General features: G+C 42.5%; 1 protein-coding gene across 1 annotated transcript in view; it reads right to left on the bottom strand.

The window, feature by feature from the left end:
- C5 (complement C5) overlaps positions 1–7,942 on the bottom strand; it is a 128,095-nt gene extending 120,153 nt beyond the window's left edge. The window contains exons 1-4 of the mRNA XM_029613368.1: positions 7,683–7,942; positions 4,337–4,529; positions 3,522–3,684; positions 1,912–1,982 (exon numbers count right to left, since the gene is read on the bottom strand). Of these exons, the coding sequence (XP_029469228.1) occupies positions 1,912–1,982; positions 3,522–3,684; positions 4,337–4,529; positions 7,683–7,792 (537 nt within the window). The 5' untranslated portion in view covers positions 7,793–7,942. The remainder of the gene's footprint in view (positions 1–1,911; positions 1,983–3,521; positions 3,685–4,336; positions 4,530–7,682) is intronic.
- Between the last annotated feature and the right edge of the window lie 2,905 nt (positions 7,943–10,847).

Here is a 10,847-nt window from a genome sequence, read left to right on the forward strand (position 1 = left end):
CTGCACAATTTCGGCCCCCCCGCCCCTGTTTTTCACGTGGCTCATCATTCTTCTATAAATATAGCAGAATGAAGAATCTAGGCCATAGTGATGAAAACAAATAACAACAAAACAAAAACGTAATATACAACATAAAATTAAAATTTGCCAAATGTTTGCTGGAAAAGTCAGGCAGAAACCTCCAGCATGCTATGAATCCAGATTCAGATCTGTGATTACTAGATTCATATTTACTCAAACAATGTCAGTTTACACCTGATTTGAATCCAGTTGGTTTTTTATTATTTTTATTATTTTGAATTTGGATTTACTTGGTTGATTTGGACAGAGGCAAATATTAACAAATCCTGACTACTCTATGAATTGAAAGACACTGCAGATCCTCATGTGTTTTTAATGTAAGTGTGAAGCTACAAAGTGTGAAGCTTTGTGCATAGACCTGGAGATTCAAAATGAGTCACAAATGGCTCAGATTCATCTGAACTGATTTGCATCCAATCCCCATCTCACTTATGATCCAAACCCCCATGTGGCCCATTTATTCTAAGTGGCAATATCAAACACATTATAAACATTGTTAGGGATAAGCAGCTGTGTTCCAGCTAACACGAATACTTCTGCTGCAAAATGTTTCAGGAGAAGCATTCTCATATTTCATAAGTGTCTTGCTAACTGAGAGATTGTAATACAGTTTATCGTGCCAGCTACTGAACAGTTTGGGAAAGGAAGACAGTATGTTCTTATATACAATTACAAAACTGTATTTATTCAGTAACAACTCTACCTTGATTCTTTTTTATGTACATTCTTTGTACTTACATATGTTAGCACTTTATAATAAATAATCAGGCCTTGCTCTGGTTAAAAATAGTAGATTTAAATTACTGTAAAATCTGAAAGCAATTAGAGATCTTGTGGTATATGATATTTTCCAGTGCAGCTCACCTAACAATAAGACTTCTGCTCTGCAATATTCAGTTATAGCTACAGTTCAAACGTTTACTATTAGAGATGTGAATCGTGTGCCCGATCGTTTTAACGATCAGGTTCGGATGGAGGGAGAAAAAAATCGGATCGTTAGAGATATGAATTGGAATCGGTTCTGATTCCAATTCACATCGTTAATTTTTTAGTGAGGCCTGAGCAGATAAAATAAAACCCACCCCGACCCTTTACAAATGACCACTTTGCTCTCCCACCCTCCCGAACCCTCAGTGCTGGACTGGTTTCAAAATGGCGCCGATCGCCTTTGCCCTCACTATGTCACAGGGAGTGACGGTCGCTCCCTGTGACATAGTGAGGGCAAAGGCGATTGGCGCCATTTTCAAACCAGTCCAGCACCGGCACCGAGGGTATGATTGAAGGGATGGCTCCCGGACCCCCTGCTAGACCACCAGGTACATGTAAAAGGTTTTTGGGGGGGTTGGGAGGGTGGGAGAAGCAAAGGGGTAATTTGTAAAGGGTCGGGGTGGGTTTTTTTTTATCGGGCCATCGACGCCATTTTTATCAGTGGTAGCCAAAATGGCGCCGATGGCCTGAGAGCGGGAGATCACGCCGGGACCCCCCCCTGGACCACCAGGTAATTTAACATTTTGGGGGGGTTCGGGAGGGTGGGGGAGGGTAAAGGATTGGTTTTAAAGGGTCGGGGTGGGTTTAGGGGTTGTTTTGGTGTGCCGGTTTTCCCGCCCTCCCCCCAAATAATTCCCGTACTCGATTTAACGATTTTTCACGATAAATCGAGGAAATTCCTATTGTATTGAGTCCCTTACCGATTAATGACGATTTTAAAATTATCGGATGATAATTTAAATCGTTAAAAAACGATTCACATCCCTATTTACTATAGAATTACAACAATTCTGCTTACAGTTTCTAAAAGATTAGGGTTCAGTTCAGCGGGAAGCTACTTACCACAAATGTTAAAATAATTGACCTCAAGGCTGGCTTGAGCTCTTCGTTCAAAGAATACACTCGAACATTCACTACAAGAAATATTTGCACCATTATCGGAAGTGGAGAAAGGAAAACAATCCTTCGCATACTCTTCAACTCTCACCGGCTTTGCATGTGACAAGATTTCAGCTCTCTGCCATATGTCTTGCTAATGATCGGTGAATGCACTGAAGATGGCATGAAACAGTTTCAGCTGCTGACTAACCTACAGAACTTTCTGCATGGTAGTAAAAATACAGTGCATCCAGTGATCAAATCTGAGCTGTGATGTTTTGTAGTGATGGTAGGTGCTGGGATTGAAATATCATGCGAGTTTCAATAAAGTACCAGAAGTAAGCATTTTCCATAGATTAAAAAGTTCAAGGACTGGTGGGGGGGGGGGGGGGGGGGGTGGCCGCATCATTAGAAAGGGATTGTGGCTGACCATATGCATTAGAGGTCAGCCGAAACAATGGATGGGGGGCTCCTCCCCCAGCTTGCAACAACAGAGGGCAGACCCTCCCTCCAACCACCCAGGATGCTGCTTAGCCCAGCAATGGTTTTGGTGGTGAACACCCGGAACAGACTTCCAGCAGAGTTGATAGGAGCCAAAACATGGCAGAATTTGAGCATGTATGGGATAGACACAAAGAGACTTTAGTGGCTAAAGATGGGAAGGAGAAGACCATATAGAGTAGGGATGGGCATTTGTCCAGAACAAATTAGGAAATTTCAACAAAATTTCCTAATTCGTCCTGGTTCGGCAACCCCGAAAAACAAAGGGGATTTTCCTGAAATTTCGGGAACATTCGTTTTTTGGGGTTAGTGCGCTCTAACAGGCGTTAGTGTGCACTAAATCCCCGTTAGTGTGCGCTCAGTGTGCGCTAACCGCAAAATTCGGGGCAGCCGAAAAAAATCGTTCCGAACCACAGGAAAGCGAAATTTCCCACAGCGGGTCGATAACGAAGGTCGAACCGAAAGGTTTGGCCGAATCACATCTCTAATATAGAGTGAGTAATACCTATAACAGCACAGTAGGCGGTTACAAATGGGCAGACTTGATGGACCAAGTGGTCCTTTTCTGCTCACATCTTCTATGTTTCTCTGTTCCTGTGGAAAAATGCTGCAAGGCTGCTAAATTATTCATGCCCCTGTGTTAAAACAGGCAAACTATGAACAGCATGAGAAATCTGATAATATTTTTAACTACCTGCACAAGGAAAGAGGATGGAAAATGTGAGTATACAGGGTGTAGGGAGAAGAGAGATAAAGGGATAAAAAAAAAGGACAAGGAAGAGAGAGAACAAAGGTCACAATAGTATAAAACATGGCACACACGTTACTTTTGTATGCACAATTTGCAATACATATCATTCAGAACCGGAAAGTGGATTTCCTAGCCAAGTGACTTTCTATCCTCTCATGCTGCACCTCCCTGCATGGTAAATGGATTTGCAGCTGGTCCTTGGTTCTTATGGACTGCACGTTCTCTTACTTTTGCTTTGCCCTGCTGTGGTGTGGGAAATGTTTCAATGTAGGTGGGAGGCCCTATTAAATTTTAAGCAGTAAAGCACATATTGCTGGTTTACCTGACTGGATAGGAGTATAAATGGGTTTGTCCGTCTGAACAAAGAGAAACCCATTCTTGTAAGTTACTGGCACCTTTTCTTCCTTCAGAATGCCTTTCGCCAGGGCTTGCAAATACACATAGGGTTGTGAAGTGTCTGTTCTTGGCAAATCTTTTGGTTGAATCTGTAATGTTAAGGAAGAATTTGAAACTAATTCCATACGGAACTAATGGAGCTAGTACACACATGCATGTGTGTACCAGCGCCAATATCCATGAATCTCAAAAGAAACAGGGCCGGTGCAAGAGTATTTGGTGTATTAGGCAAACCTTCAGTTATGCACCCCCCCCCCCCCCACAACTCCAACTTACCTATTGGTGGCAGCTCCAATATAGTGCACCCTCCTACTGGCTCTAGCACAGGACCCTTCTGGGCCTTGTGCTGGCAGGATTTTGCCACCCTCCCCCTCCAAAAAAAATGTTGGTGCTCTAGGCGAAGTTTGTTTTGAAAATTGGTATAACTTGGGGGCAAATGTATGCGAGTATTATAAAATTACCCCTTTAATGCATATTCACATGAACTAATTTGGCAATTTGCAAATGTGCTCTTTTTTAATGGAATCCAGTTGTTTTAGGGGCACTTTCCCAGTTATAGGACGTAATCTGTATTTCAAAAAGTGGTTCAGGCCACTTTTATACAGAAAATTGGATGCACAATTTAAGATGGGGAGGAGGAAAGTAGAAGGAGAAATCCCCTCTACTGTTTGCAGTAATCTAGGATCTGAAGGTCAAATAGAGCAAGCACATGAAAGAACAGACGATGTTTTGCATACCCACCGTTAAACTTAAAATGCCTTGGAACCTGTTGCTGTCAGACAGCTGAAGGTGGTCAGTCGCATACGTAGTTTTCTTGTCGGGATAGCTTTTAATAGAGATGCTAATTGAAAAAGGATTCTGATAGCCAAAAGCCTGAACCACAATACTTTCAGATGCTCCAATGCGGAATATCTTTGGTGCTGTAATGAGGTATCTGTGCAAATCAGAAAATTGAATTTTTAGTCTGGTACACATCCCACTGTTAATGGGAATTACTGACATTTTACCAGGAAATTATATCAATAAGGCACAGCAATATGATTAGGGTCTTTTCTATATTTCAAATCTTTAGGAAAGTATTCAGCCAATAAAATTCCTTGTATTTAAATTTCTGCACTGGGCTGTTGCATACAGTGGAAAGGTAGCTGTGCTTCTCTGCTCTGCTGCAGGTCTTTGGGGATCTTATATTTTGCTGTATGTTTTTAATGTCATTAATTTAATTTCAATTTATGTTTTTATGTAGTCACACTTTTTATATTTATGTATGTTACAATGTAAGCTGCTTAGAATTGTGGATAATGCAGCCTATAAATGTCCTAATAAATAAATAAATAGATAGATAAATAGATAAATTAATAAATAAAAGGCGGATAACTTGTTAAAGCATCTGCCAATAGAAAATACATAGAAACATGGAAGTGACAGCAGAAAAGGACCTAATGGCCCATCCAGTCTGCCCAGCAAGCTCCCATAGTTATCAGTTTCCCATACTTATCAGTTACTCAGTCCACCAGGATCAGGGCTCTTGTTGGTTTCTGTTTGAGTTCAATTTCCTTTCCCCCCCTGCAGTTGAAGCAGAGAGCAATATTGGAGTTGCATCAGAAGTGTAGCATCAGGTTTTTTGGTTAAGGGTAGTAACTGCCGCATGAAGCAGATTACCCCCATGCTCTTGTTGGTTACATTTGAGTTCAATTTCCTTTCACCTCCTGCAGTTGAAGCACAGAGCAATATTGGAGTTGCATCTGAAGTGTTGTATCAAGCAAGTTACCCTCATGCTTATTTGTTTTCCTAGACTGTACAGTTCAATGTCCTTGTTGGTTGTTGTTTGAATCCAATTCCTCTTTTCCCTTTTCCCCCTGCCATTGAAGCAGCGAGCAATGACGGATCCACAGTGTTTATCCCATGCCCTTTTGAAATCTTTCACCTTTTTTGTCTTCACTTCTCCTCCGGAAGGACATTCCAGGCGTCCACCACCCTCTCCATGAAGAAATATTTCCTGACATTGATTCTGAGTTGTCCTCCCCGGAGTTTCATTTCATGACCCCTAGTTCTATTGGTTTCTTTCCAGCAGAAAAGGTTTGTTGTTAATCGTACATCATTAAAACCTTTCAATTATCTGAAGGTCTGTATCATATCTCCTCTGCTCCTCCTCTCCTCCAGGTATACATACTTAGGTCCTTCAATCTCTCCTCATAAGTCATTTGATGGAGACCTCCCACCTTTTTGATCACCCTTCTCTGAACCGCCTCCATCCTGTCTCTGTCCCTTTTGAAATACGGTCTCTAGAACTGAACACAGTACTTCAGGTGAGGCCTCACCAAGGACCTGTATAAGGGGATTATCACTTCCTTTTTCTTACTAGATATTCCTCTCTCTATGCAGCCCAGCATTTTTCTAGCTTTAGCTATCGCCTTGTCACATTGCTTCGCCATCTTTAGATCACTAGACACTATTACCCCAAGGTCTCTCTCCTGCTCCATGCATAGCAGCACTTCACCCCCATCATATCAGATTACCACATCCCAGATGCATGACTCTATACTTCTTGGCATTAAATCCCAGTTGCCATATCTTCAACCACTCTTCAAGCTTCCTTAAATCATATCTCATGCTCTCCACTCCTTCCGGCATGTCCACTCTGCTGCAGATCTTAGTATCATTCGCAAATAAACAAACTTTACTTTCTATCCCACCCACAACGTCACTCACAAAGATGTTGAACAGAACCGGACCCTACACCGATCCCTGTGGTACTCCACTTAACACTGTTCTCTCTTCAGAGTAGGTTCCATTTACCATCACACGCTGTCTTCTATCCATCAACCAGTTTGTAATCCATGCCACCATCTTGCTTGATAATAAGTTAAGATTTGATGGCAGAAGAAGATCAAACAGCCCATCCAGTCTGCCCAGCAAGCTTTCGCAGTTATTTTCTCATACTTATCTGTTACTCTAACTGTTGAGGTCAGGGCCCTTATTGTAACTTTTTGGTTCTAATTTCCTTCCACCCCTGATAACAGTGTTATCAGTTCTGTTTCACACTAAGAAACAGGGTGACACGACTGTTGCTGTAATGACTGAAAAAGTTGAGAGAAGATATAAAACAGGAGGTGAGGGAGAATCCTGGGGTGGCTGGGAATGAAGGCTTCTGGTGCTGGGTTCCTGCCCCAGTTCTCGCCAAGTTGGAAGCCCATTAAAGAGAAGGAGGATACTACTGAGCCTCCCAAAAAAGAATTCACTAAAATCACCACAATTTATAAGTAGGTTCTTTTAGATTTTGGTTTTGGAAAAACAACTAATACAGAATACAGATGCAGAATTCTGCTGTGAATCCATTCAACATACAGCAGTGTAACCTAATCCCTTACAATCAAAGGGGTTTAAGCAAACAGATTACAAATTAAAAGGTAAATAGAAGCTAGGACAGTGGCCATTAGTAATGTATTCAGTATTTTAATTTTGGGAGAAATTCTCTTTCATGTTATTTAACAAGAGGGAAAAAACACAAAAAAATTAATAACTGTAAATATTTACATGATAGGCTTTTTTGTGAGTCTTTAAAAACTTGGTTAATTTATCTACATGTACATCTTCAAAAGCAAAATCGGCAAGTGTATGTCAGGGAAGCCAAACTTGTGTTCCCCTGTTCTCACACTTTGTGTTCCCCTGTTCTCACACTTTGTGTTCCCCTGTTCTCACACTAGTAATAGTAATAGTAATGTTTTCTTTTCATGTTTAATTTCCAAGAGCTTTTTGATACTTCCTTCCTTACCTTATCCCTTACCTTACCCTCCCCTCTCCTCCAAAAAAGTTAACATTTTTTTAATTTAGCAAATGTTCAAGCGGATTGAATCAGAATGTTCCCCTAATAAAACAAGCCATAGTCAAGAGTCTAAATCTAACATATCATGATTGCATAGCCCTGGGAAAAAAATAAGTCATTTTTCAAAATTATGAATTATTCTTCCCTCTGTTTTTGTGTTGTTACAGTGCCAGCAGTCAGAAAATGGCACAATCCTTTGCTCATGATTTACAAATGAGAGTTTTGCAGCAATGTATGTGGGTGCCGGACACAAAATACACTCACGTTTGCTCCTGACTCCGAATTGTTCCACAAACTCCTAGAATGCAAGCAAGTTTTAAAATATCCATGAGAAGGCAGAAGCGAGATGCTGCCAGAGGCTCAGAGAGAGGCATATTCCTCAGGAATGGAGGGGAGAATGGGCCATGCAGAAATAAGAAAGACTTAAAATGATCTTGCAAGTGAAGCAGCGTTGTATTGCTTTTGGCACCACCAGATACTATACCACTTAGACCACTAGAAGCAACTCCACAGAGGAGTGTTGGTGTGGCTGACCTCTGGTTCAGATTAGTCTGTTTCCTGGCATTTTATTTGAGAACTGAGCCAGCAGGTTAATAATTGTCAGGTCTTGGAAAATAGACGCCTTTCCATATGCAGGTACCATCCCCATATTCTTCAGACTGTCAGCATGATGTGTTTCTGAAATCTCTAATTTATGGGGTTATGGACAGATATATTTCATTTTATTTGAAACATAAAGCAAAGCAAAAAAAAAAAAAGTAACAAATAATTGTCCAGTCCGGCCCGCTACCCCCCCCAAAAAAAAAACATCCTGCATGTTTTCACTCTGTTTTTATTCATTTATTGTGAATGCCACAAGAAGATGCTGAAGTAAGTTTATGGGTTGGGAAGGGGTAGGTGGGCAATTAGATGAAAATAATTACCTTTTGACATGGTTTGTACAGACAAAATGGAATATTCTGTCTTGTTTTCTCTTTGTACTCACTGTTTCAATATCGATAAAAGAAGTTTAAGCATAAAATATATCCTGAGACTTTTCCCCAATATACCCAGCCTCCTCTGAATCCTCTTACCACATGAAGTCTTTCAAATCTGTTCAAAACGTCACGTTGCAGAAGCAATCTTCAGTTGCTCTTGATCTCCGCTCCTCCTGTCACTGTATCAAATGGTACCGGTAGAGGCTGGTACCATATTACTTTCTTTAATACAAAGTGGTCTGCCAGCACCATTTGAAATATTGCAAGGGTAAGACAGGAAGAAACAGGGAGTGCTCCTGTCCCAGTAAGATTTTGTAAAGACTTCATGGGGTAAGAGGACACAGGGAAGGCTCAGGACCGGTGCAAGAGTATTTGGCATGCATCCTCCTTCCCAGCTTACCTATCAAGTGGCAGCTTCAGAACAGCGCTCCCTTTTCACAACAGCAGTGGTTCCAGCACCACACCCCCTTCTTTAATATTGGCTCTGGCATAACACCCCTCTGGGCCTTGTGCTGGTGGGATTTTGCCCCACACCCCAAATTTTGGCACTTAAGGCGAGCACCTAGTTTGTCTAATGGAAACATCAGTCCTGGGAAGGCTAGGGTATGGGGAAGAGCCTGGGAGGTGTTATAGAAAGATAGAAACATAGAAATGACAGCAGAAAAGGAACGTTGGTCCATCCAGTCTGCCTAGCAAGCTTCCCATGGTAGTATCTGCTGCACCATGCAGGTTACCCCATGTATCAGCCAGTTTTGCTTGACGTGCTTTGCTTATGGACTTGGCCGTAGAAGCAGTCCTCTGTTTTTTTCTTAATGTCTGAGCATCAATACCCCAGACTATAAAAAAAGTCATGGCTCATGTTGGTTGTCCCTGAATCCAAATTTCTCTTTCCTTTCAGCCCTCGCCCCCCCTCCTTCGAAACAGAGAGAAATGTTGCATCAAAAGCATCAAGGCTTATTGGTTAAGGGTAGTAATCCCATGCTTCTATTAAGGGTAGTAACCACTGACCTGTGTTGTTTACCCCCAAGCTCAACAGTTCCACAGCCCGTAAAAGTCGGGGCCCTCGTTGTTGCTGTATAAAACCAATTCCCCTTTTCCCCTGCCACTGAAGCAGAGAGCAATTTTGGATTTGCATCAAAAGTATCAAGGTTTATTTGGTTAAGGATAGTAATCGCTGCCCAGCAAGTTACCCCCATGCACACTTTCTTCATTTCCTTAAAGATTTGGCCATAGAAGCAATCCTGTGCTTTTTCCCTTATATCCACTTAACAGTATCCTAGACCATGGATGAAGGGGCCCATGGTTGTTGTCTGAATCAAATCCCTCTTATCCCCTTGCCGTTTAAGTGGGGAACAATGTTGTATTAAAAGCATCAAAGAATATTGGTTAAGGGTAGTAATCTCCATGCCTTCTGCTAAGGGTAGCAACCGCCATACCAGCAAGTTACCCCCCTGCACGCTTATCTCATTTCTGTCTTCTAGCTCATGCTCCTTTAAATTTTTTGACTGTTTTCTTCTTCACCACTTCCTCTGGAAACACAGAAACATAGAAATGATGGCAGAAAAGGACCAAATGGTCCATGTAGTCTACCCAGCAAGCTTATGGTAGTATCTGCCGAGCTGTGCAGGTTACCCCCCATGCTTATCAGTTTCCCAAACCGTAAATGTCAGGGCCCTCGTTGGTTATTGTCTGAATCCAATTCCCTGTTATCCCTTGCAGTTGAATCAGGGAGCAATGATGGATTTGCGATAAGAGCATGTAGGCTTATTGGTTAAGGGCAGTAATCACCACACCCATGCATTCTTTTCTTCATTTCCATCCTCTAGTTTTTAGGGATCCATAGTTTTATCCCATTAATTCTTTCACTGTTTTCATCTTTATCACCTCCTCCAGAAGGGCATTCCAGGCATTCACCACACTTTCCATGAAGAAATATTTCCTGACGTTGGTTCTGAGTCTTCCCCCTGGAGTTTAATTTCGTGACCCCTAGTACCATGTTCTTTCCAATAGAAAAGGTTCAAAGTCCATATCTATATCATAATTCCCCTGCACCTCCTCTCTTCCAGGGTGTTAGGATGCTGCTCGCGGAGTCCATCCCACAAGCCGCCACCGACTCCACCGGTCCCCTGTTGATGAGGCCTATGCCACCCTGGACCACCGCTGCCACTGCTTCGCAGCCCAATGCTGCTGTATGTGGCAGAGGGGCCGCTGCTGTCTCTTCGCGGCAGGAGCCGCTGCCGGGATCGTCCCTGTGCAGCATGGAAGCCGCCGCTGCCCCTGCCTCTCCATATGGCAGGGGAGCTGCCGCTGATTCTCTTCTTCTCGCGGCAGGGATGCCGCCAACACCAACTTCCTTCTTTTCTCCTTGGGCCCTGCATAGGTGTGCGCGCGTGCTTCTTCTTGATATTTAAAGGGCCAGCAGCGGGAAAAGCCCGCGACCCCACCTGATGAC

This window comes from Rhinatrema bivittatum, chromosome 8 (genome assembly GCF_901001135.1).
Source record: "Rhinatrema bivittatum chromosome 8, aRhiBiv1.1, whole genome shotgun sequence".
Lineage (NCBI taxonomy): Eukaryota > Metazoa > Chordata > Amphibia > Gymnophiona > Rhinatrematidae > Rhinatrema > Rhinatrema bivittatum.